This window comes from Oncorhynchus masou, chromosome 24 (assembly GCF_036934945.1).
Source record: "Oncorhynchus masou masou isolate Uvic2021 chromosome 24, UVic_Omas_1.1, whole genome shotgun sequence".
NCBI lineage: Eukaryota > Metazoa > Chordata > Actinopteri > Salmoniformes > Salmonidae > Oncorhynchus > Oncorhynchus masou.
Window position 1 is genome coordinate 70,561,819 of NC_088235.1, and position 27,909 is coordinate 70,589,727.

Sequence of the window (27,909 nt, forward strand, 5' to 3'; positions counted from 1 at the left end):
TTACAACAAGACGTATACATATTTTCATAAATGGCAGAGAACCTATGGATTTCAGCCAGGCAACGCTTGCCAAAAATGTATTGTAAAATGTGGCAGCATAACGAATAAGCACTTTCAAAAGGACATACTTAGTTCTCTATGCATTTATTGTAAAAAATAAAAAACCCGACAGTAATCATAATATTTAACAAAAGGCACCATTTATATTCTTTATATCTCAGTAACATTTCAATTTAGCAATTTTTATTTTATAAAAAAGGTTGAAGATGTATTGGAAAATTCTGCACTTGGGAAACCATGTGCAAGCAAGTTACTTCTAAAACTACAAACAACTAAAACATATGCTAAAAAATATACAATTTGAAAATATACATTTCCAGTCTATGCAAATGTTGTAAATATTTGGGATATTACTAACATCTGCAGCTACTGGCATTCATTTTGCAATAAAACACAAGCAGAAATATGAAATTGAGCTAAATTAAATTTCTGGATCTTAAATATTTTTCTGTTGAACCACTACGGTCAAGTTTAACAGAGCTAGATGTTTTCCACACCCCTGCCATGAATCAAAAGGTTGTGGCACACCTAAACGGTGAATTGTTCTCAACCCTACAATGGTTACAGGTTTTACATCTTTGGGTTTGTTCAGATGGAAAACGTGTGCTTAGACCGCAGTTAAAGGGTTAAGGTGAAATACATTTTACAACTAGGAAATAATTACTACAAAATAGAAAAATCTGCCATTTCATAGATTAGTGAAAGGTATACGTTTGTGGAGTATTTTTGCTCTGCTCAAATTTAAAATCAAATGTTCAGCAACGCCATCAGATATCACATGGCAAAATAAATGAAAAACAGTTTTTTTGAAAGAGTAAACATACATTTTAAAGTACGTACATTGCTGGAATGTTAATTAATTCAACACATAAAATGATCACATCCACAACTAAATAATTTCTATAGAAAATAGAATAACTTTAGGGTTCAATATCAAATCCAAACTCATCATTCCTTCTATTATAGACCACAGTCATGTACTCAAGCACAAGTTGTTAAGGACGCAGCAACACGCGATGCTACATGTAAAACAAGCCATTGAGCGATGGCAGGCACAATCTAAGATCAGGACATTCACTCAAGCCCGGGATATGGAGGACATTTTCTCAAAACAGGGTTGCAACGGATTTATCAGTTGTGCTTCGCTTATGAAATACATGAGCTAGGAACAGTACTATTGGACATAAAACTTAGAATATAAAACATACATTCTATAAAGGGAGTGTCTTCTTAATACTAATGTATGCAATTGATTAAAATCTATTACAAAATGTTCTGCGAAGTATCCATATCGTATACATCTTAAAACTGCATGTGCTTGAAGGAATTAAACTTGTGTATTGATTTTGCCAAGTCAAGTTAAAATGCATTGTTACAGAAGAACGTTAGATACATTTGATCAAGGCAGTTTCATAGCTACAGTTCGTTACAAATAGGACTGGAGAAGATGGGGTGGCATTTCAGCGACCAAACAGACAGCGTTTTACATTTGCTAATTGCCTGTACTGCTTAACTGCCCTCATAGTTCATGTAGTCCACATGCTGGTCAAGCAGCTGGAACGAGTTATCACCGTCCACTGCTGTATCCTGGGAAGAACTGGTTGAGAATGGCTTGGAGGGGTTTGTTGACACTCATTGGGTTGTTTTTGCCCAGATCGTGCCTGCATGCTGGGCAAGAGTACACCTCTGCCTTGAAAGACCGCTGAAGGCATTCCTAAAACAAATGAAAAATGCACCTTTCAATACCTCTTGCTAAAGTTTTATAGCTCTTAATGGAAGGAAAGGAAAAATCTCAGTGCAAGGCTAGCAAAGATCAACTTACCCTGCAAACATTGTGTTGGCACTCAGTGGTGATAGGTTGAAATACCACTTCTTGGCAGCATATACACAAGAAAACCTCCTCGACTTTGCTCAGGAATTTCTGGAAATGCAAAAATAACTGTTAAGTACCTAGTACCCAATCCATAGTAAAGTGAGGAGATTGAGACATTAAGAAGCTAAAAAACAACAGTATTTTTATGCATGCCATTTCCTCCTGGTTGCTAAAATTCTAATAGTTAGCCTAATTTCAGTTTGTGACAAAACAAGCATGTAGAGAGCAGGGGTCTCCAACAGGTAGATCCACCTTATTTTTCTCCCACATTTTATTCCATCACAAACTGTCATATACACAAAGCTCCCGGCTACTTTCCAAACATATCCACATTGACATTATCCAACCCCTGGTTAGCCACTATTGGCTTAAAAAAAAGCTAACCGTAACAGTATCTGCATGTCTGTTTGGTGCGTGTGTTTGTTTACCACTCCTTATGTAGCCAGTTAGCAATGCTAATGATAACCGTCTTGTGGGCAGACAAACCTTCCCCAAAAACTTTTATATTTTTGATTTAACCTTTATTTCAATATGGCAAGTCAGTTAAGAACAAATGTATTTATAATGACTGCATACACCGGCTAAACCCGGACGACGCTGGGCCAATTGTGTGCCGATCTACGGGACTCCCAATCACACCCAGTTGTGATACAGCCGGGATTGGAACCAATTTGTTTGTAGTGACGCCTCTAGCACTGAGATGCAGTGCCTTAGACCTCTGCGCCTTAATTAAATGTTACCTGCAGAGTAGGCTTATTTGAGAACTATATTAAGATTATTTGTATCAACTGGGCGGCCATTGGTTTTACAAACTCTGCTATGACGTGACGTAGCAGTTGGCCCAACAGAAATATCAAAACCAACACATTCCTCTCTTTCTAGATTCGCAATTAAAGGGGAATTACACAAAGCCAAATGTATGTTTTTACAGACCTCAAATTGTCTTTTGATGTAATTTAAGCATTTGACATGGACTCAGTACATCCATTTGTTGATCCTCTACGAATGAGTAAAATGTTTATCCCAAACCACAAAAAATAAAAACAAGAAAATGATAGGGCCTGTCAGGCCAAATATGGATAATTAACCATTATTAAAAAAATTAAAAACAAGGTTGGAGACCCCTGGTGTAGAGAATCACTGTACACCATATCTAAACTGCTGTGAAATATATTTTCCATAACCAGTTATTGTATTTTCAGCTTGGGTACAAAACAGAAAGACAGCATAGAAATAGTGCATAGAGAACAGATCTACTGCTTCTTAGACTTCATTTCAACGACAGATCCAAGACAATTATTTCCATGCAAATTTAGTCACGTCGCCCTAAAAAAGTGACATATTGGATATTTTACAGGGTGATCCATGTCGCTCTACCTGCATGCTTTAATACACCACCTAAGCTTATATTGGTGTAGTGATTAAGATAATCGAAAGAACCAGCATTACAAGGTTCAGATTAGGGTTCTACAGATATCCATATCGCAATACTAGGAAGAAAAGGAAATAAAGCAGACTTAATTACTTGAACAGTCCTAATGATGGAAAAAAACTACCTTGTTATCACCCAGTCACGTGTTTATTTTGCAAGCTATAGCACACAATATTTTACATAAGGAACATAAGAGCTTAGATTGCTTTGTTAAGGAAAATCTGGTCTAGTAGTATAGTGGCACATGTATCGTGATAACCCTAGTTCAGATGGTCACAACAAAGACCAATTGGCTTTGCATTGGCATAAATTCCAATAATGTGAAATCTGGAAAGGCTTTTCTTACCGGGCCAAGGGCCAGAGACTCCATGGCTTCGTCCCACACCTTCCTGTTGGGCTCGTCGTCCTTGATCCAGTCCTTCTGTTCTTTGGTCAGTTTGTAAGCCTCCAACTTCATCTTCTTGCGAGTACCCTTTGCTGGTGATGACTTCTCTTCAGCTTCTGCAACAAAAAGGCCACCAGTGTGTCAGAAGACATGTTAAATTATTATATTAAAACATTTGCAGCTATATTCTCAGTTGGAAATCTGAACTCTACCAGTGTCTTGTGGGGTTAAAGATAATTCTAGAGCTACTTTAAAGAAGTCACTCACCATTAGACTGAGACTTTCTTTTCCGCTTCCCTTTGGTGGGTGTTTCAGTTACCTCCTCGTTCTCCTTCTCCTTGTTCTCCTTCTCCTTGGCAGCCTGGGCTTCCAGATAGCCTTCTGGATACTGAAACCAAACATATTCCTCAAAACAAGAGCTTAAACTGCATAATAACCTGAGCTACAGTTAATACCTGCTTGCAAAAAACCCCACATTCACCTAGTTTCAGTTAGTCACAAAACAAGAAATGTATGTGAATCATGGTACAATCTAAACCGTTGTGTGGTTGGGATAAACAATATTATTAGAACAAATATTTAAATTCTATAAAATTATAGTTATGACAATATTGATATTTGACTCCAAGTACCAATTCGCAAAAAAATAAATAGCTAGGTAGCGTTGGCTATACCTGCGTCAAAGTTCTCATCCTGTAGCTTGTTCACCATCTTTTTAAATAGTTAGCGAACATGTTCAGTACTTTTACTACCACGACTGGTCAAAAGTAATTCTCTGCAGCAGACGTCCGGTGAGTGTATATTCTTTTTGATACACCACCCTGTTCAATTTATCACTCCTACAGACAGTCGCATGACCGTGTCTTACTACAAAGCATTCAGAGGCATTCAGTTACTGTTCGATTAAAACGCAAGAGTGGACAAAACAAGTGACCTAAGAGACTTTGAGCGTGATATGATCGTCTGTGCCAGGTGCACCAGATCCAGCATCTCAGAAATGGCCACCCTCCTGGGCTTTTCGCGCACGACAGTAGCTAAGGTTAACCGATGAATGGTGATACGAACAAAAAAACCTCCAGTCAGCAGCAGTCCTGTGAGCAAAAACAGCTCGTTGATGAGAGCGGTCGAAAGAATAGCAAAAGTTGTGCAAGTTAACAGGCGGGCCACAAACCAACAAATTACGGCACAGTACAACGGTGCTTTGCAAAACGGCATCTTGGAACACGCAACCTAATCCTTGTCACGGATGGGCTATTGCAGCAGAAGACCACAACGGCTTCTACTCCTATCAGATAAAAACTAAAAAGCGGCTCCAGTGGGCACACGATCACCAACACTGGACAATTGAGGAGCTGAAAAAAGTTGCCTGGAACATGACCGTGAATTCAGTTTACTTGAGTGGCCTGTGCAGTCCCCAGACCTCAACCCAATAGAGTCTCTTTGGGATGAGATGTTCACAGCATGCCTGTACTGCTGTTCAATCTGCAGCAACTGTGTGATGCCACAGCATCAGCATGGGCCAATATCCCTGTGGAACATTTCCAACACCTTGTAAAATGCCCTGAAGAATTCAGGCTGTTCTGGAGGCAAAGGGGGGGGGGGGTCCGACCTGGTACTAAGAGGTGTGTACCTAATAAATGTTTTGAACACCAAATCACAAAACATATATCGGCACCTAAGTATTGTTATGTCTCTTCAAAAAAAATATATATCATATTTTTCAGCTGGTGTACAAAACCGAAAGACACGCTTACATTTTTTAAATTAAGACTTGCTGTCAATGAGATCTATAACTCACATTTCTATGTCGCCGAAAAAGCTACATAATAGACAATCCATGTCGCTTTACCTGCATGATGAGTCCCAGTTTCTTGATGCGTTCCTTGCCGTCCCGAGTCCATGGCGCTGGCTCATCGTCATTTCGTTTAAGCAGATACCTCCAGACGAGGAAGCCAGACTTGCCCTTCTCTGGCCAGTATTTCACCACCTGGAAAAGAGACAGGCATTTTGTTTAGTCAGCATGGAACGGAGATGCCATTTACACTTGGTATTAATATGTGACTAATATAGAGACAAGACATAATGACAACTGACAAAGATTCATTTTAATAATATTTTAAAATAAAAAAATAAAAATCAGGATAAAACAGCAGCTTCTGGTAAGAAAAAGGGTGGCGTTAATGCATATTTGTAAACAAAAGCTTGTGCACGATATCTAAGGAAGTCTCAAGGTTTTGCTCACCTGAGTAGAGTATCTCGTGATAAGCTGCACTATTTACCAAGAGAGTTTATCTATATTTCTCATAGCTGTTATTTACCACCACAAACAGATGCTGGAACTGAGACCGCACTCAATGAGCTGTACACGGACATAACCAAACAGGGTGGCGCTCCTAGTGGCCGGGGACTTTAATACATGGAAACTTAAATCCGTTTTACCTCATTTCTACCAGCATGTTCAATGTGCAACCAGAGGGGGAAAAGAGAGAAAAAGCTCTCCCTCGCCCTCCATTTGGCAAATCTGTCCATAATTCCATCCTCCTGATTCCTGCTTACAGGCAGAAATGACAGCAGAAAGCACCAACATGTTTCAAGCAGACGAACACAGTGACTGTCAATACAAAAAAAAGTGGTCAGATGAAGCAGATGCTAAGCTACAGGACTGCTTTGCTAGCACAGACTGGAATATGTTCTGGGATTCGTCCGATGGCATTGAGTACACCACATCAGTCATTGGCTTCATCAATAAGTGCATTGATGACGTAATCCACACAGTGACTGTACGTACATACACCAACCAGAAGCCATGGATTACAGGCAACATCCGCACTGAGGTAAAAGTGTAGAGCTGTTGCAAACCCGGACGCTGATTAAAAAAAATTCCAATATGCCCTCTGACGAACCATCAAACAGGCAACGCGTCAATAAAGGACTAAGAGGCCTCCTGGGTGGCGCAGTGGTTAAGGGCGCTGTACTGCAGCGCCAGCTGTGCCATCAGAGACTCTGGGTTCGCGCCCAGGCTCTGTCGTAACCGGCCGCGACCGGGAGGTCTGTGGGGCGACGCACAATTGGCCTAGCGTCGTCCGGGTTAGGGAGGGCTTGGTCGGTAATGATGTGGCGGGACGGGCACAGTGTGCGCTAACCAAGGTTGCCAGGTACACTGTTTCCTCCGGCACATTGGTGCGGCTGGCTTCCGGGTTGGATGTGCGCTGTGTTAAGAAGCAGTACGGCTGGTTGGGTTGTGTATCGGAGGACGCATGACTTTCAACTTTCGTCTCTCCCGAGCCCGTACGGGAGTTGTAGCAATGAGACAAGATAGTAGCGACTACAACAATTGGATACCACAAAAGGGGGTAAAAACATTTTGATTGTATCATCATACTTCACTGGCTCCGATGCTCGGCGGATGTGGCAGGGCTTGCAAACTATTACAGTAAGTAAGACCTTTAAACAGGTCAACTGATTACCAGGACATGTACTCCGAACATCCGTTGACAACCTGGCAAGTCTTTTCACTGACATTTTCAACCTCTCCCCATCTTGAGTCTGTAATACCAACATGTTTCAAGCAGACGAACACAGTACCTGTGCCGAAGAATACTAAGGTAACCTGCCTAAATGACTTCCAACCAGCAGCACTCACGTGCTTTGAAAGGCTGGTCATGGCTCACATCAGCACCATCATTCCAGAAACCCTAGAACCACTACAATTTGCATACCACTCCAACAGATCCACAGATGATGCAATCTCTATTGCACTCCACACTGCCCTTTCCCACCTGGACAAAACAAACACCATAGTGCCAAGCTTCCTGCCATCCAGAACCTCTATAGCAGGCAGTGTCAGAGTAAGGCCTTAAAAATTGTCAAAGACTCCAGCTACCCTAGTTTGCCAACCCTGTTATTATCTATGCAGTCACTTTAATAACTCTACCTACATGTACATATTACCTCAACTAACCGGTGCTCTCGCACATTGACTCTGTACCGGAACCTCCTGTATATAACCATACTATTGTTATTTTATCGCTGCTTTTGAATTATTTGTTACTTTTATTTCTTATTTTTGGGGGGTATTTTTCTTAACTGCATTGTTGGTTAAAGGCTTGTAAGTAAGCATTTCACTGTAAGGTCTACCCACACCTGTTGTGGGGCTGCGGGGTAGCCTAGTGGTTAGAGCGTTAGACTAGTAACCGGAAGGTTGCAAGTTCAAACCCCCAAGCTGACAAGGTACAAATCTGTCGTTCTGCCCCTGAACAGCCACTGTTCCTAGGCTGTCATTGAAAATAAGAATTTGTTCTTAACCTTGTGACTAGGGGGCAGTATTTTTATTTTTTGGAAAAATTAACATTCCCATAGTAAACAGGATATTTTGTCAGGACAAGATGCTAGAATATGAATATAATTGACAGCTTAGGATAGAACACACTCTAAAGTTGCCAAAACTGTAAAAATATTGTCTGTGAGTATAACAGAACTGATGTTGCAGGCCAAAGTCTGAGAAAAATCCAATCCAGAAGTGACTCATCTTTTGAAAGCTCTGCGGTCCAATGCGTCCCTATTGAGCAGTGAATGGGCTATCAACCAGATAACTTTTTCTCCGTATTCCCTAAGGTGTCTACAGCATTGTGACGTAGTTTTACGCATTTATGTTGAAGAATACCCGTAAGCGGCTATATTGCGCAAGTGGTCACCTGATGGCTCTCGCGTAAAATACAGAGGTAGCCATTATTTCAATCGGTCCCACTTGAAAAACCAATTGTCCCGGTGGATATATTTTATCGAATAGATATTTGAAAAACACCTTGAGGATGGATTCTAAACAACGTTTGCCAAGTTTCTGTCAATATTATGGAGCTAATTTGGAATATGTTTCAGCATTTTCGTGACTGCAATTTCCGGGCGATTTCTCAGCCAAACGTGAAGAACAAACGGAGCTATTTCGCCTACAAAAATAATATTTTTGGAAAAAAGGAACATTGGTTATCTAACTGGGAGTCTCGTGAGTGAAAACATCCGAAGCTCAAAGGGAAACAATTTAATTTGATTGCTTTTCTGATTTGTGACAAGGTTGCCTGCTGCTAGCTGGACAAAATGCTATGCTAGGCTATCGATAAACTTACACAAATGCTTGTCTAGCTTTGGATGTAAAGCATATTTTGAAAATCTGAGATGACAGGGTGATTAACAAAAGGCTGTGTCTCAATATATTTCACTTGTGATTTCCATGAATAGGAATATTTATGTCCGTTGCGTTATGGTAATTAGTGTCAGTCGATGATTACGCTCCCGGACCCGGGATGGGGAGTTAGAGGTTAACTGACTTGCCTAGTTAAATAAAGGGGAAAAAAAGTGACATAACATTTTATTTTCATTTAGTTCTTTTCCCATCCCAGGAATTCACGGTATTACCAGCATAGCACACAAGGGGGCGCTAAAAAAGCCCATTGGGACTTAACCGAATGTTAACAAAATTACCAACGAATAGTGAAATCACAGCCGCTGTTAGCTAAATGCTAACGAGCAAAAACTAACAAATTACATTTCAAAGACAGGCAAAGCCAGCTCAGTTATAAAAGCAAAGCTAGTAGCTACCAAATGTAATTGTCAGTGAGTGTGGACATTTACAAGTGAAAGTGAATGAGAAATTGTGCAAATGAATGAAGTTATGCTGTTCTGAAGAAGAAAAAAGAAAAACACTAGCAGGAAGCACAGGGAAGAAATCCAGAGCTCTTTGACTTCTGGCAGAATGTCATAAGATATGACAGCAAACATTTAATAGTGAATTGAATTCAACAGAGACTCGCCGATGGCTATAGAATGCTATGGACCAGATCCCGCCGTGCTATTTACAAACATTTTACTGGCTCAATTGTTCTGGGAAACTACGGTAAACTTCATATTGTAAAGTAATGTGACAGGTGAAATTAAGAACGAACCTGCTTCATCTCTATGTACTGCACAAGGTATTAACTTAACGTAGCTTCAAATATTAAAATGTATTAACTTCAAATAATTAGGTGACGGCCAAATACCCCAGTATACTGCCCAAGCCTAATGGAACTTAATTTCACATGAAACATAAAAAAATACAAGGAATTCCCACCTTGTAGATTCCGTCGTATCTGTTGCCATCTTCCGGGCTGAACTTGCTGTGTTTGCGGCCCTTGGAGCTGCGCACCACCCTGACCGGCTTGCCTGCCTTCCAGTCTTTTGCCGTGGCCCCATCCTTCTCATTCACCGATGCGTTGCAGTTTAGAGCCAGAGCCCTGGGTCACAGGCAAATTAAGATTGAGTCTCATTTGAATGAATCAAATTGTGGACTGCAGTGAATCATCAAATAAACACTCACAGTTTAAACATAAGACGTGTCCTATTTGAATCATTGCATTCTAGCAAATCAATAAAAAAGGTGAATTGTTAGAACAAGTAATGTCACAAACAGTCACAAACCAGTGCTCAAAAGAGGCATAGACATGCAAAGCCAATAAGCCCGGCCATCGGAATATCCCCCTCATACAAAACTACTGCATCACCCATACACAAGGTTAGTGGCTTGGGAAAGAGTTGTCCTGGTCCGCTGAATACATGTAGGAGAGAAGATTGCTCCCCCAATGCAGAGGTAACAGACTACACTTCACTGTAGCACAGATATGGAGACCAGGGAGAGCTACACAAGCATCCGTGGGTGTTCTCTGTGCAAAGAGATCTGATTCGTTTTGCTTACTAACCTGTTCATATTGGTGAGCTTCTGATCACAAGACTGTTCGGCTGTCCTCTTGTTACCAGACAGATCTCGCCCTCCAGAGCCGGTGTAGGTGAACTCGTTGCCGTCATCCTGGGACCAATTGAAAACCAGCGTTAGTGCAGTGACCTTTCATGCTTACGGTGTTCCATCCCTGCAGCTACAATGTTGGGCGTGGGGAGGGGGGGCTTGTAATAGATGTACATGTGCACCACAGGTGGCACCTTAATTGGAGAAGACTGGTTCATAGCAATGGCTGGAATGGAATAAATTGAATGGTGTCGAACAAACATGTTTCCATGTGTTTAATACTATTCACGCAATTATTATGAGCCGTCCTCTCCTCGGCAGCCTCCTGTGATGTGCAATATGCAAGATAGTCTAAATACCTGGTCGTCTTCATAGCCCCCAGCCAGCACTAAGGAGTAAGCTCCATCGTTGCTCCTCCCGTGGATCCCAGCAACATGTGGCCTGTGGCAACCAGACTCACTCACCTGCCAAAACAAAAACAGAGGAGCGAAAATGTCAGCAGACAACCTACCAGGACCTAGTCATTGAAAAATTATTTTGGTCAAATTATGTTCATTTTTTGGAGTACATTATCCAAAAAAATACTGCCGTTATCGCTTTCCTTTTCAGCCTACTGCAAAAAAGCAGCAACTCACCTGGACCCTGAACTTCCATATACTTCCGACCGGGACGCCAGGGACAGGGCCGTAGTGGTTGGAAGGGACAATGGTGCACTGCTTGCTGCGGCCAACACAAGCCATGCCCTGATAGGAGAAGAGGTAATGTAAAAACACAAGAATGTACTCAACTAACAACAAATCTATGCCATGTTTAGAAGTGTGACAGTGGCCAAGTCTGAAATCTAGCTTGCCTACTTAAACGTGTACTAATTGTACAAAATTATTTAGGACACTGTTTAGTAAAAACAAATGGAGTACGCAACAGATATCAGCATACTAATCTCATCCCACTGAGAATGCATCATTAATGCTCAATTGCGTTGATTCCTGCAATTCTTTCAGTTTAGCACAACGCATCCCCTCGCCTGTTGTCAGACACACGTGGGTCTCAAACAAGGATTCTCTTCCTCAAGAGTGTGTAACGAATTCAACTAGATGAAAAGCCGGAATGTGTATGACCACCTGGCATTTAAAACTTAATTTTTTGAAAATTTCACATACTATAAAACGTTATTTTTTTCACACTCAAAATGCCTACTATTTAGAAAGCAAGTACAGTTATTCAGACAATGTACTTTTTCCACTAAGAGGTACGCCCACAGCACCATTTTCTAAATGCCCTTACCTTTCCCCAGTCCCTCTGGCTGGTTGAGCTGGCGGACGCCATCTTGGATTTCTTCTTGCTGTCCTTGAGTTTCTCTCCTGCTAGCACCACCTCACTAGCATCGTTGCGGCACTCGGGACAATACCTAGAGGTATTGAATTAAATACAGATCATAGCAAGCAGGCAACAACAGAACAGCCAAAATGTGTGATGCAATACAAAACCACTGCATCACACATGCGGAGAGTTAATAGTGGCAAAGGAAAGAGTTGTGCTGGTCCGCTGAATACAGCTCCACCAATGCAGTGGAAACAGAACACACTTCACTGTAGCACAGCCATGGAGACCAGGGAGAGCTACACAAGCATCCGTGGGTGTTCTGACAAAAAGTAATTTGGACAGTACACCAATGACTTGTGCTCACGATAGAAAGCTGATAAAGCTCGACTCAAAATGGCCAAATCAAAGCAGCTTGAAGAAACCATCACTTTCTCACCTCAAAGTCCAATTAGAGACAGTTTAGAGCATTGGTATGACTATGACCATCAGATAAGCAGCACTAGAAGCTGGCAACGGCCAGACGGACAAAATACCAGCCCAGACTGTACTGTAGTATAGACCAATGTGTGTTTACAAACAGACGTCAAGAAGGGTACCAAAAAGCTCTGTAAGCAGGATCGCTTATGCTAAGGTCGGGAGCTTGACAAACTTAAAGATTCCACTCAAACTCTTCAGGTTTTGGTTTCATTAGTCCACTGTTGATACGGTCCTAAAAATGTTTTGCACGTCAGCAATCAAGTTTAAAGATACTGTGACACCTTATGTATTATGAAAGGGCTGTATGCTGCATTTTGAATGTTATCATTTTTGTGATTCTCTCAAATGTTCTGTCGATTCCCAGGGTAATTTCATGTTTTAATTTGCATTTGAGCCATTGCCATTCAAGCAGGCAGAAATACAGCCGGTATGGGGAGTTTTGCATCATATGACGCAAAAGACGTCACACTGGCTATGAGAATTAGCATTTTGAAAGTTCTACATCTTGAAAACTAGACTTGCTGACATGCAAACATTTTGAGACTGTATCAACAGTGGACAATTTTGAAATTGCATCTGATCGTATCCACTGCTTTTTCTGAAGCCCGGAACCTGCGCGCAACTTTTCAAGACGCGGCAGGGAAATGGGTCTATACTGACCAGTCGTCGTCATCGGGGAGGCTGGTCAGTCGGGGGTTGAGGCAGTAGATGTGGAATGCCATGTCACACTCGTCACACAGCAGCTGCTTGTCCGGGTCCTGCTTCACGCCACATACATGGCAGTTGCACCAGCGGCAGTTCTTCTTGGGGTCATCTTTGCAGTGTTTGCACTCAGGTCCGTTTGACCCTGGAGAGAGCAGGATCAAAGAGAACGTCAGCCTTTTTATTCATCTTTAAAACGGGTCCTGTAACCCGTACTGTAAGAACTGCACCAGTGTACTAGATGTATGCAATTAAGCATACAAAATATGTTACGTACTTTGTAAACCACTAAGATTAAGAGGTTGGTGTGCAGCCATGGCAACGAGCATGCATCTTATGCATCATGAACACCTCAATTCTTCTGCATGAAATTGCGCAAACTCCAAAACATGTCGCGGTGCATGTTGGGATAGCACTTTGCTCTGGAGCCTGCAGCCTTGCTGGCATGGTCGAAGTGGCTATTGGAAAGTGTAATTAGCCCCTAGACCTTCAGCTTTGGGACACTTGTGCATATGGCGGAGGTGCGATCGAACGCACAAATGGAGGGCCGAGGGGGAAGGGAAAGGGGGTGATTTGTATTCAGATATTGCTTCTTTTCAGGAGATCAACGATCATAGAAAGCCGTCAGATCCCTTGCACGTCTTCACTCAAACTTGACATTTAGAGACAGGGAACAATTTAATGCATCTCAATAGGAAATACCGTAATTTCCGGACAATAAGCCGCTACTTTATTCCCACGCTTTGAACCTCGCGGTTTATACAATGACGCGGCTAATTTATGGATTTTTCCTGCTTTCACAATATTCATGCCGCCAAAAAACTGAGCACCGTCATGTCGAGCGCGCTCAAACTTCCCATCATTCTGATTACGGTAGTAATTTTGTCACCCTCATCATGGCAAAGAAAATCAAATCAAATTTTATTTGTCACATACACATGGTTAGCAGATGTTAATGCGAGTGTAGCGAAATGCTTGTGCTTCTAGTTCCGACAATGCAGTAATAACCAACAAGTAATCTAACTAACAATTCCTAATCTACTGTCTTATACACAGTGTAAGGGGATAAAGAATATGTACATAAGGATATATGAATGAGTGATGGTACAGAGCAGCATAGGCAAGATACAGTAGATGGTATCGAGTACAGTATATACATATGAGATGAGTATGTAAACAAAGTGGCATAGTTAAAGTGGCTAGTGATACATGTATTACATAAGGATGCAGTCGATGATATAGAGTACAGTATATACGTATGCATATGAGATGAATAATGTAGGGTAAGTAACATTATATAAGGTAGCATTGTTTAAAGTGGCTAGTGGCTAGTGATATATTTACATCATTTCCCATCAATTCCCATTATTAAAGTGGCTGGAGTTGAGTCAGTGTCAGTGTGTTGGCAGCAGCCACTCAATGTTAGTGGTGGCTGTTTAACAGTCTGATGGCCTTGAGATAGAAGCTGTTTTTCAGTCTCGGTCCCAGCTTTGATGCACCTGTACTGACCTCGCCTTCTGGATGATAGTGGGGTGAACAGGCAGTGGCTCGGGTGGTTGTTGTCCTTGATGATCTTTATGGCCTTCCTGTAACATCGGGTGGTGTAGGTGTCCTGGAGGGCAGGTAGTTTGCCCCCGATGATGCGTTGTGCAGACCTCACTACCCTCTGGAGAGCCTTACGGTTGAGGGCGGAGCAGTTGCCGTACCAGGCGGTGATACAGCCCGCCAGGATGCTCTCGATTGTGCATCTGTAGAAGTTTGTGAGTGCTTTTGGTGACAAGTCGAATTTCTTCAGCCTCCTGAGGTTGAAGAGGCGCTGCTGCGCCTTCTTCACGATGCTGTCTGTGTGAGTGGACCAATTCAGTTTGTCTGTGATGTGAATGCCGAGGAACTTAAAACTTGCTACTTGCAAAGACACGGAGAAATGCATATGATGCAGCTTTCAAGTTGAAGGCGATCAATCTGGCTGTGTTAAAAGGAAATAGAGCTGCTGCATGGGAGCTTGGCCTTAATGAGTCAATGATAAAGACGTTGGAAACAGCAGCATGAGGAACTGACTCAGTGCAAAAAGACAACAAAAGCTTTCAGAGGGAAGAAAAGCAGATGGCCCAAAGTATTTGCAGCCACTCGGCATCAGTGTAAATCGTGCATTTAAGGTGGCGCTCCTTGTTCAGTGGGAGGCTTGGATGACAAGTGGGGAGAAATCCTTCACTAAAACGGTCCGCAGGCGAATAGCATCTTATGGTCAAGTCTGCCAGTGGGTCCTGACAGCGTGGAGCATTGTCAAAAAATCCACTATCATCAACGGGTTTCGAAAGGCTGGACTGCTGCGTGTTGAAGGGGCAGCATGAGCTCAGCGGGCTATTTGCCTCTGGATGAAAGTGACGAGAGCGACAATGAAAACAATCCAACATCAGATGAAGCAATTCTGAGGCTATTGAACTCCGACACCGAAGGAGATGACTTCAGTGGTTTCAGTGCACAGGAGGAGAAGATAGTGACCAATGACTTTCTTGGTAGGCTACTGTTTTAATTCTTGTTACAAGCCGTGTTTCGTTAAAGCCTATTTATTTTTGTTACAAGCCGTGTTTCGTTAAAGCCTATTTATTTTTGTTACAAGCCATTTTATTTAAAGCCCTGCAAACAGCTCCAACTTACTTTTCAATGGGCTATCAGATCCCGCTCCGGATCCATCCAAGGCTCCAGGCTCCTCAATTTTGTAGATCTCAGTTAAGAACATGATGCGACAGTCGTTTAGGGAGTCACCGGCAACCCTGAAATAAACATGAACTCTAGGTATACCCTTCATGGTCCTAATATGCAAAACAATTATATAAAATGGCAAAACTTTGACATTAACATAATACTAAAGTACAAACCATACGGTGTAGATGTATCAACACTGTATAACAAGTAATCTATGAATTTCAACAAATCATTAGAACACACCATACAATCAGATGAGTCACTGAACTCCTTTAATGCCATTACCATCATGGTATGACCCTTTAAGGGGAAGGGGTTTACAGCGGAGACTAACAGAGCCAATTATATTACCCCAGCAGTATTTTGGCGAAGATCTCGTGCACAGTGCGTGTCTCCCTCTTCTTCTGGATCTGAGCGTCGTACCAGTAGCCGCGCTCTTTGGGTTCGTCTGGGTTGAAGTTTACCATGACCACCATGCCCGCCTCCAGCTGGTGCCACTGGTAGACTGTGCGGGCGCGTGGGCGTACATCCTTGGACTGCAGAGGCACCACTCCGTTCTCTGGGTAGCTAGAGAGAGAGACCACACAGACATGGGCAGTGTCAGTATTCAGTTCAGACACACAGCAGGTGCTTCCTACATAATGGGGCTTTTGTAAGATGATTGACATATCGGGAGAACAGAAGTGGGTCAAATAAGGTGTTTGAATTCTGAGGGCCTTGACTGCTGGAAACACAAGCAATGCGAGTCATTGTTAATTTCAATGTTCCTCCGGTTCTTACACTTGTTTTGCTTGCAATGTGGCAGAGCAATGTGCAAATTATCAAGCACAAATGTTCTATTTGCCAATTGCAGTGTTATGGAATTGCATATACTTTCATCAGGAAAGACCGATGGAGTGGGACTGCACTCAAAAAAGCAATACATAAAAAGTCAAGAGTAGGAGGAAATGGAACAAATAAAGCACTCTGCCGCGGATACGGAAACCAAGTGGTACCCCGTGGTATTGACACCCTGGCGCCAAAAAGCAATGCCCCCATTGGCCCAGCTCATCGATAGACAGCAACACCTTCCACACGGACATATTCAATCGTTTTTTCTATACATGTTCATTATGGGTAACTGTCAAATGTCACCAATGAGGCATAATGTCTCCAAACAGATCTTTAAAATACGGAATACATGAAGTTCTCACTCTTCATATTTGACATGGTAGTGAATAACTTCTTCTTCGCCGAGTTTAGAGTCAGAGCCCTCTTCCTCTCCAGGTGTCTTTGTGGTCTTTGTAATGTTCACAATCTGGGCCTCAAACCAGGCGCCCATGTTCAAGTCTCTGGCGTCAACAAACTCATTAATCTGAAAAAAAAAAATTATATTGTAAAGTGACCCATGCAATGCTACTGTCACGGATTAAACATCTGTATTGCAATTTAAAATGCAGATTTACCATTTTACATGTATCCAGTTAAAAGCATCCTTTCACTCCATCAAATGATACCAATACAGCAAATATTCATCCTTGTAGAGATGCTCCATGTTTACCTTGTAAAAGCCAAATCCCGGGTCGACCAGGTCTGGTGTGTCTGTTTGGGCAGAGGTTCCGGCTGCTTGCACCTCTGCCTCCGAGTGGGTCGAGCTCTTGTCGGACTCGCTCTGTGCCGAGCCACAGCCAGAGTCAGAGTCAGAGAGCTCGGCTTCTTTGTCCTTGCTCTTGAGGACAGCGGCAGGGGGCGTAGCCTGTCTAACAAGGAGCTGCACTATATCATTCAGCCCCACGTTGTAATCAAAGATGGTGTGGCTATCCTCCATCTGGGATCAGACAAAGAACATACACATTCAGACATGATCAGTAAGGACCCCAGCAACTCTGTTGTAACTGAATTGAAACAGAAAAGTAGTCTTCTGCCACACCTGCTTGCCCCGGTAAAAGAGCCTCTGTCTTTCTGGCTCAACCTTGAAGAGCTCCGAGATCTTGAGGCGCAGTTCATCCACCTTGGTGAGCTTGGACAGTGAGTCAATCCGATGAGTCTCCTTGCCATCCATGGTGCGCACTTGAATCCACATTGCAGCTGCCCTGTGCAGAAAGGAGCCAAACTGCGGGTTAACAGCAGCATGGCATCTAATACACTGGAGTTGTAAAAGCAGTGTCGTTCAATGTTTCTCACTTCTTTCCTTTGAGTACTGTGCCAACTATTGATTAATACCATTGATCAAGTGGATCAATAATCAATGTCAGTAAAGAAAGGCTTCCAAGTAATTTCCATTCCCAATGACAAGGCAAATAAACATTCAACAAACATGCCATACTGATTTTAAGAGTGTGGAAAACTGGATTACTAAGCCACTCCTACCCCTTTTAAATGCAGCTACTGCAACCCCATCCTTGTATCAAACAAACAATGTGGCTTCACTTCTTGACAATGTTTTAAGCACACTGTTTCAACACATTAACTGCCAATTTATGCTTGATCCAAAAATGGCTTTGTATGGAGGGTGTGACAATTGTGGAGCCTCCAGAGGTATGCAGAGGCCAAATTGAGCTGTGTACCTCATCTTCGTGCGCCTCTCAGATTTCTTAATGCGGAGGGCTCCGTATAGCTCCGCATTGACATGATTGGCTGACGATGGGTGGGGGCGGGAGGTCGGGAATAAATACAAACTCACTTCCTTGACAACAGCTAGTGCAAAACACAAGTCATATGGATGCCCTGACTTCTGCAGAGGCTGTATCACCATAAACTCTGCAAGGCCAATGCACACGTCAGATTGACCACGCGGCGCACAATTCGCCCAGCGTCGCCCGGGTTAGGGTTTGGCTGGGGGAGGCCGTCATTGTAAATAAGAATTTGTTCTTAACCGACTTGCTTAAAAGTCACAAAAAAAGTGTTTTTTTTTTATAAACATGTACTGTATGTGTAGATAGTACATTTTATGTTTTTAATATATCAAACTTTGTACATTGATTTTGACACAAACTGTTTTGACATTGGGCTATTTATCTAAATGTCTTGTCAACGGGAAGCAGCGGCAGCAACATTTAACTTAGGTTTTAGGACTATAAATTGAACGTTAACATTTCCAAATGGTATTGTACTTCAATCTGGTAAAAAAATATTTTTTAAAACATACTGTGACACATTTTTATGATACCTGAAATCACCAAAACGGACTTGCCCTGCCTAAACATAACTACTGACTCGAAACTACTTCATAAGCTAAGTTCAGCGTACACTACATGATTTTGGGCCCCTACTCGGGGCACAGCAATCTCTGGTTCGTTCAGCCATTCCTATGGGGTAAATGAATGAGGAAATGGGGTTTTGGGATAAATGCTGAAAATAAGGTCTGAGGTTAACACATGCTTAGATCTTATATGTTTTGTTCCATGAGATATTAGTCAGTTAACATGACCTTTATGAAGCCTTTGTGCATGTTTAGATTACAAATGCTTCAAAATTCACGAGTGACACTAGCTGATGATGTCATATTACTAAACTTAAGATCTCCTAAGCCGGTGTTTACCACAGACCTGATCAACAATAAAAACATTAAGTTCCCCATAAGAATTGACCAACGAGCCGTGGTGGAGTTGGCGTCTTTTTGTAGGCACTATTACTATTGGTGCTGAGAGCTCGCCAGAGAAGAAGCCAGTGAAATGACGTTTCGCAACACACAGAATGTGTAGACTTGAGCACGAGCGATGACAAACTCAGGGCCTTAAATAAACGGTTTGGTCCACCAGCCACTGTGGCAGGTAGATAAAATATATAAATTCTACCAGCCACACAGATCTTTAAACCAGGCAAAATATTTTGCACCCAACTAAACAGAATGACCAAACATTGTAATGTTTCTAAAACAAGAAAGCTTGTGAACAAAAATGAAAATATCCGAGAAACAAAAGGACAAAGTTTCACTTTGTAAACTTGAGTAAAACACACATTATGTCTGTATGCGACGCCCCCCAAAAATTATCCGTTCTTCACTGCTCCCCTACCAGGCAACGTTAACGCGCCCGTTGGGTTGTAGGATTTGTATTTTTATGCCACTATGTAACAAAAACAGCAGATATACTATGAAGCCAGCTACTGCAGCATTTTTAGTACACTAACTCGCACATGCTCCTATTTTACTTTATATTCACAAATGTAATACTTGCACTGTAGAGCCCTGCAAATTGACCACCCGCCAACGTGGCGGGTGAAATATACTTTCTTGCATGCCAATAAATAAATATACCTGCATTTGGCAGGAGTTAATTTTATGCCCTGCTAGTACTAGTAGCCTATGCGCTTGCCATTAACCAGTTGGATTTAGGGGGCGCTATTTTAATTTTTGGATGAACAACGTTCCCGTTTTAAACAAGATATTTTGTCACGAAAAGATGCTCGACTATGCATATAATTGACAGCTTTGGAAAGAAGACACTCTGACGTTTCCAAAACTACAAAGCTATTGTCTGTGAGTGCCACAGAACTGATGTTACAGGCGAAACCCAGATAAAAATCCAACCAGGAAGTGCCACATTTTTTTGAAACCACCTCATGCCAATGACTCCTTATATGGCTGTGAATGAGTTTTCCCCAAGGTGTCTACAGCATTGTGACGTCTTTTTAGGCATTTCCATTGAAGAATGGCTGTAAGGGACCATATATGGCATATATATAGCATATATGGCATTTCCAATCGCTTCTTATGAGAAACCAACTGCCTCGACGGATATATTATCGAATATATTTGTTAAAAACACCTTGAGGATGGATCCTAAACAACGTTTGCCGTGTTTGTCGATATTATGGAGCAAATTCTGAAAAAAAAGTTTGGCGTTATAGTTGTAGCATTTTAGGGTCGATTTCTCAGCCAAGCATGATGAACAAACGGGAGCTATTTCGCCTACAAAAATAATGTTTTTGGAAAAAAGGAACATTTGCTATCTAACTGGGAGTCTCCTGAGTGAAAGCATCTGAAGTTCTTCAAAGGTAAATTATTTAATTTGGTTGCTTTTCTTATTTTCGTGAAAATGTTGCCTGCTGTCAGCAGAGCCTAACATAGCATTATGCCATGATAAACTTACACAAATGCTTGTCAGCGTTGGCTGTAACGCATATTTTGAAAATCTGAGATGACAGTGTTGTTAACAAAAGGCTAAGCTTGTGTTTGAATATATTTATTTCACTTCATTTGCGATTTTCGTGAATAGGAAAAGTTTATATGGGTATTTATGTCCGTTGCGTTATGCTAATGCTTTTGAGGCTATGATTACGCTCCCGGATACGGGTTTGCTCATCGCAAAAGGTTAACTAAAGTATCAAAAATCGTTACAGCGCTGAAGTTCACAAGCAATGTTAATCAATTCAAAATGTTGGTTAGATGGTGCAACTCTGGCAAGTGAGAATGTCTGACTGAAAACATTTATGAGGCTTGCTTTTGAGCCACATCTCGTTCTCGCTACGCTAACAATGACATTGTTTTTTGCGAAACAGCATTAGTATCAAGAATCTTCACAACCAAATTAAGAATCTTGTGGTGGGACCCGTCTGTGCCACATGGTTTAGGAAAGAAAGCCATTTAATGAGGCTCAGTGATGTTAAGATTGAAAGTTGTGTAGTGCACACCCAGCATAAGTTATATTTGACAGCTTTTGTTTTATTTTACATTAGCTAGCGAGCTTAGTGTTCAGCTGGGAGGAGGCTTAGTTTCCTCTGGTCAGCTGGTGGTGCTAGGATGGGGCACACACAGGGTTGGAAATTAACACCCGCTAAATGCAGGTAACAGACTATCATTGTCGTGTAAGAATGGCCATTTCATCAGCCATGTTGGCAGGTGGTCAGAGAATTTGGGGATTTTATTTGTTTTAAGGTATAAGTTAGTTGAATTGACAAGAAAGTCTATTAAAGTGTAACTTTATCCTCGAGTTTCTTGGCCAGTTAGGTTTTGTTCACATGGGACACACCAATGCCCAGGTGTCCCATTTTGCTGACGACCCTGCAAAGAATTCGGCAAACAGTGGGAGGGTAGTCAAACTAGGTTGTTTTTCAATGTTAGTTTGAGTTCGCAGTCAGAATATTTTCCATCACATAAAGTGTGTGCCCAAATTACCATGGTAACAGCACATCTCTTAAAGCGACAGCTGAACATTTGGCTCACCTAATCATTGTGAAGGGATCACTCCAAAAAACTTATATGAATTTTCAAATTATAAGAAATGATCACTCAAATACTTCAATTATTCTCCTAGAATGATTTGTATGCTTCTACATTTCTACTTAGATAGACATCAGCGTAGAGCCCTGAACTATAAAAAGTAGGGATGCAGGATATAAAATCGATGAACATATCGGAATCGGCCGACATTAGCTAAAAACGCCAACATCGGTATCGGCTGATGTCTAGTTTAACGCCGATGAGCAAAACCGATGTCAAAGCTGACGTGCATACCTATATAATGTAGGTTCATGACAATGACTCCACATAAAATTTTACTCTATACGTGCAACACAGCATTCCTAAACTAGCCCACAATGTCTGCTGTGTGGATCAAGCAGTCATTTGAAAGAGTAAGCAAATTTCAGTGAGACAACTAAATGGCAAAATCCATTAAACATTTAAGTCATTTAGCAGACGCTCTTATCCAGAGCGACTTACAAATTGGTGAATTCACCTTCTGACATCCAGTGGAACAGCCACTTTACAATAGTGCATCTAAATCATTTAAGGGGGGGGGTGAGAAGGATTACTTATCCTATCCTAGGTATTCCTTGAAGAGGTGGGGTTTCAGGTGTCTCCGGAAGGTGGTGATTGACTCCGCTGTCCTGGCGTCGTGAGGGAGTTTGTTCCACCATTGGGGGGCCAGAGCAGCGAACAGTTTTGACTGGGCTGAGCCAAGATAATGGAATTCATTGCCCTTGACAATGAAACGTGCTATGTCGTGGGTAATGTCGGATTTCACCGACTGGTCTAACACCCGTTAACACTACCAAGTGCGCTATTTTTCCAATATTGCCCCACAGGAGTTACACAGTAATAGCATCACTGTTATTACCTTCCCGACATACATACTATGGAACACCGTTTGGGTCTTTGCGTATCAAAAAAGATACAGTAGCACTGTCAAAGCTGTACAAAAAAAGTCTGCAAACAAGCAAACACCGGCCACGAACGATGTGCTCACAATAAAGCATCATTTATTCGACCTCAACTTCTGGGGTAGCTAGCTTTAGCATGGTACCTAGCTAGCACCAATACAACCAGCATGAAAACAATGACCTGTAGAAACTGCAGTCATTTTCATTATTCTTAGCAATGATTTAGGAATCCTTGTGAGTAAGTATTAGCTAGGTTGCCACTTTGTTCGCCTATTGAAAATTAACTTCAGCTCATGAAAATATATATATATTTATGAAAATAAATAGCTAGCCAGCTACTTAACCCTGTTGCCCAAAGCTAACGTTATAAGCAGCCAGCTAGCTTCATCTGGCTAGTGAGGCTCGACCGGACCAGGTTATGTAGCCACAATAAGGATTAGGCGCAATAATGGAATTTGCGGTTTGCCTTCAAAATAAAAGTATGGCATAGTTATACTATTTGTATTCATTTGCATCACTGTAAATGACATGCTTTTATTATGAAGGCAAATCGCAAATCCGACCGCCATTAATTAAATCAAATAAGAACTGTCTTATAAAGTAGGGTTATTTTAGATGACACCTACCTATATAATTACCTAGCTAACTATAGCTACTGAAACAGATGTAATTTTTCTATGTTTTGGGGGAAGAACATTGTTTGCATCCATAAGCTAGCTAGCTTTTTTTTATGACCAGCACTGTAGATGCGCGAGACAACTTTACCAGCATCATAGCATGACATGAAATATGAGTGATTACACTGTAATAACTACAGGAAAAAATTATGAACGCACTTAAATTATTATGTGACGTGCAGTCATATTCAGGTGTTATTTGGTACGTCAAACAGTGTTATTTGGCATGTCAGTGTTAAATAGTATATTTTTTGACACGCAAAGACCCAAACGGTGTTCCATAGAAATCATGATTGAGAATGAAACAGAACAAATGAACAACGAAACAGCAAGTAAGTGAAAGAAATAGGTATTGATTATGTTTTACTGGTAATGGGGACACGCGTAAAAACCAACAAAATAATGTTTTGGTCAGTGTAGTGTAACCTTTATTTAACTAGGCAAGCCGGTTAAGAACAAATTCTTATTTACAATGACAGCCTACCCCGGACGACGCTGGTCCAATTGTGCGCCAACCTATGGGACTCCAATTACGGCTGGATGTGACACAGCCTGGATTCGAACCAGGGACTGTAGTGACTCCTCTTGCAGTGCCTTAGACTGCTGCTTCCATGTGTGTGTTGACTGCATTGCAGCGCTTGAGATGACACTAGAGCCCCGGGTTCACAGCCTGCCGTGATTGGCCCAGCGCTGTTAGGGGTGGGGGGGTTTGGCCGGCCGGGATTCCTTGTCCCATAGCATTCTAGGGACTCCTTGTGACGGGACGGGCGCCTGCAAGCTGACTTCAGTCGACAGTGTTTCCTCCGACACATTAGTGTGGCTGGCTCCGGGTTATAGGAGCAGTGCGGATCGTGTTTCAGAGGAAAGCGTGGCTCTCGACCTTCGCTTCTCCTGAGTCTGTAGGGCAGTTGCAGCGATGGACCAAGACCGACTACCAATTGTATATCACAAAATTGGGGAGAAAAATGGGTAATATAAAAACATTAATTACATTGATAAAACTTTACAGGCGCAGGTCAATCGTGAAATTAAGCTATACATCCCATTACTTCTTAATAGAAATACATGTCTTGTTTTACAAACATTAGAAAGCAGGCTCATACGTTTGTGTGAGTTTTGGTTTAATTATGTCTGGTAAAAAAATTGAGTCGCTGTTAGATCAAAATGTTAATTTTCCACTCAGAATACACATTGTAGTGGCTGTACTTATGTTAGCAAGCTACTTAGCCAGTTTACTTTGACTTGTTAGCTAGCTACCTACAAATTAATATTAAAACATTATTGGGGAAACGATTTATAAGTAGCTAGCTATTTAAATATCTCAACCAGGGAATTTTATGTATGCTTCAAGACAGCGTGCCATTTGCTTTCTCGGCTGGTTAGGGAAAGGGGATACAAAAATGCATTCAACCAAAATATGTCTTCTGCATTTAACCCTACCCCTAAATCAGAGAGAGGTGGGGGGCTGCCTTAATCAATATACATGTCGTCGGTGTCCGGGGGAGCAGTTGTTGGGCAGAACTGCCATGCTCAATGGCAGATTTTTACACCTTGCCTGCTCGGGATTTCAAATCAGCTCTTAACCACTAGGCTACCTGACTATTGGCGTAGCTAGCTATACAAGTGAATATTAAAATCTGCAAGTAATATCTCCATAGCTGGCATAAACAAACAATTTTGCAATAGCTACCTAGCTATCTTAGTAAATTGAGCTAATTTAGTTCTATGTTAACTAGCTAGTCATGCTAATGGATAGCCATTGAAATTCAGAAGCTAACTAGCTAGAAGCGGCTAGCACCCACACATCTAGTCTGATTAAATCAGGCTGTAATACAGAATTTCTATATAAAACAAATGGCTGCAAAATTGTACCTTACAAGCCAGAACGTTTAAAAATATATAATAATTTTATTAAAACGTATTCCACCTGTTGTGTCTGTGCAGTTTGATCTTCAGCAACCCAAAATATCTACAGGAAAGTATTGTTTACCTGACTTAAGAGAGCCAGTAGGCATATGGTTCATATATTGGCACAGAGGTCAAATCAATTTTGTTTTGGATAGTTGGCTCCCCTCGCATCAATAGCTATTGAACCAAGCATGACATGACCATGAAAATGGTATGTTCTGAATCTGGGGATCGAAACAACGTGTGAATTTGATTTTTTTTATAAGATTTAAAAAAAAAAATCATTCTCCATCCTCCTGATTCAGAATATACAATGTTCATGGCATGCTTGGTTTAATTGCTTTTGACAAGAGAAAACCGAATATCCAATATAACACGAGCCGACGAAACTCGACGGTGAAGTAAGATTGATGAACTCAACTAACGGAGTGGAGCAGAGACCAGGCTTTGTGGAATTAAGCGCAAATGTGCATGTGTCAATTGAATCTCAACAAGGAAACAGTCGCAGGGTTCTACGCTGCCTTTTTTTTAATATATATATATTTTTTTTTTTTTACAAGGAGCTAAGTTGAAAATGTAAGCGCAAAAATAAAAAGGAGCACAATATTTGAGGTATTAATAATATAAATTGTTGGCAATTAAACATTTTTCCCCCCTGCGGGCACCCAAATAAAAATTCCATGTATCACAGGAAAATATTTAAGTGTATGTGTGTTCAAAATGACAGCACTAACAGTCTGACTACACCACTCGCGCCGAGTGGGCGAGCATTGCAAAATAAATGTTGAAACCTATATTATTCAATTATTGTACCCACTGCGCTTGCCAACAAGCATCTACGTTGCCAAGGGCTAAAATGGAAGTCAGTTCCATTTCTGACGCAGATCGCGCTGCAAGTCCTGCCTCTACCATCTCATTAGTTTATAGAAGCAGGTACCCACTTGCCATCTCCTCATTGGTTATACCCACGTGGGGACTGGAAGGAGAGATGACTAGATAAGATTTGGTTGACCGTGTTGTGTGTGGATTAATTGTCGGAGTAGAGGACCTTGTGCATTTTAGGTAATACAACAACGTTTATATCCCAGGACAAATTAGCTAGCAACAGCAAGCTAGCTAAATAGGACAAATTAGCTAGCAAGTGCAAGCTAGCTAGCCAAATTGCCATAAAAGTTTAATGCTTTTCGACAGGTCCTCAAATGAATGTAATTGGTTCAGTTTGTTTTGATATTTTAACCTGTGTGTCGTGATTGCGTTTGGTGTGGAGGGACAAAATAAATTTATGCATGATGGTGCACGTGCGCAGCCGGTTTGGGTTCCATGTAACGTTCATTGATTAAAAAAGAGAAGTACTGATTTCAGCAAAGGAAGGCTCTCAACTACAGAGGACAAACATGGGTTCAAGGTAAGCATTTCATAATTTAATTTTGTTAAAGTATTGACCTCATGCAAATCGATGTAGTCGCAGCTGAATTTTCAAAGCCTGGTCTCTTTTCAGTGGAGTTGAGCAGCAACTAGTGTGGGCAGACTTTTTTATTTTTTATTTTAAATTAGAAGTCCTTCAATCTTCTTGGTGCAACGGTTGGGACAACGGGACATTCTGGGTGCAACGCATTTATTATCCCTGGATTGGGGTATGTTTTCCAAGCCAAATCTTGCTGCTGGCTCCGTGGGGTCTTATTCTACACAGGAAACCTGTCCGACCCTAGTGCTGCTGTAAGCAAGCGGATCGGAGCTACTGGCTACCTCGGTGCAAAGCCGAACCATATACTGTACCTACAGGATCTCGAAAAAGTTTCATAAATATTTTTTTTACAGTTGATATGGTCTCATTTCGAGCAGCTGAAAGAGAAACCGCACAGATAGCCGGTAATGTAACATTAGAGCGCCGTTTAAATTGATTTTATTTAAAATTCTGGCTTGTATGGAACATTTACGATATCAGGCAATAGTTTCAACAGTCTGATTTAATCAGGGGTTCTACACAATTGGTACTTACATAGGTAGTTATAGCCTGATTAAATCAGACTGGTGAATGTGGTAATCGACATTGACAGCACACCACGTTACATTAGCCTAGCTACAGTAGCTAGATAACGCGACAACATAACGAAGGTTAGTATCTAATAAATTGTGGAGTTGAAGTAGCTCGCTAGGTAACCAAATTAAATACTATTACATTGATCACACTGACACGTACCTAGTGAGTAATGTGAAGCATGTAACGTTAACGTTCATTTCCCTCGACAAAGTTTAACTAGAATATTTCGAATTCACCCTACCAAATGTTAGCAAAGTTAACGTTAGCTAGCTTATCCACTGTGCCAAGTTTCAGCAAGCAACTTTCAGAATACCAAACTTGTCAAAGTATAAACATTTATATTACCAGTTTTTTCTTCCAAATGTAGATAATTAAATGACGTTTAGTAAACCGTCAAGCTTAATCCGTACACAACTCCTCTGTATAGACTGCTTTTAGGGGGACTGAATCAATGAGAATCTTCAACA

The 27,909-nt window shown here is 41.5% G+C and overlaps 1 protein-coding gene and 1 non-coding gene across 2 annotated transcripts; both read right to left on the reverse strand.

The window, feature by feature from the left end:
• Window positions 1–45: 45 nt before the first annotated feature.
• LOC135512546 (E3 ubiquitin-protein ligase UHRF1) lies at window positions 46–27,909 on the reverse strand. Its single transcript, XM_064934683.1, has 17 exons — window positions 27,788–27,909; window positions 17,643–17,805; window positions 17,274–17,540; window positions 16,927–17,087; window positions 16,085–16,300; window positions 15,686–15,801; window positions 12,986–13,172; window positions 11,810–11,933; window positions 11,161–11,268; window positions 10,885–10,989; window positions 10,482–10,588; window positions 9,857–10,019; window positions 5,600–5,737; window positions 4,018–4,138; window positions 3,712–3,866; window positions 1,883–1,981; window positions 46–1,774 (listed from the first exon to the last, which is right to left on the reverse strand). Exons 2-17 carry the CDS (start codon window positions 17,793–17,795, stop codon window positions 1,628–1,630), a joined length of 2,367 nt encoding a protein of 788 aa, XP_064790755.1. The 5' UTR covers window positions 17,796–17,805; window positions 27,788–27,909; the 3' UTR covers window positions 46–1,627.
• LOC135513416 (small nucleolar RNA SNORA22) lies at window positions 10,316–10,453 on the reverse strand. The gene has a single exon (XR_010451537.1). It is a non-coding gene; the product is annotated as a small nucleolar RNA SNORA22 (small nucleolar RNA).

Excerpts from the sequence above, each read along its gene's own strand:
- LOC135512546 (XM_064934683.1), bottom strand. The coding sequence starts at position 17,795 with ATGTGGATTCAAGTGCGCACCATGGATGGCAAGGAGACTCATCGGATT. Across the intron at positions 5,738-9,856 it reads GATACGACGGAATCTACAAG|GTGGTGAAATACTGGCCAGA; the intron begins GTGGGAATTCCT and ends TCTCTTTTCCAG. Across the intron at positions 1,775-1,882 it reads GCCAACACAATGTTTGCAGG|GAATGCCTTCAGCGGTCTTT; the intron begins GTAAGTTGATCT and ends CATTTGTTTTAG.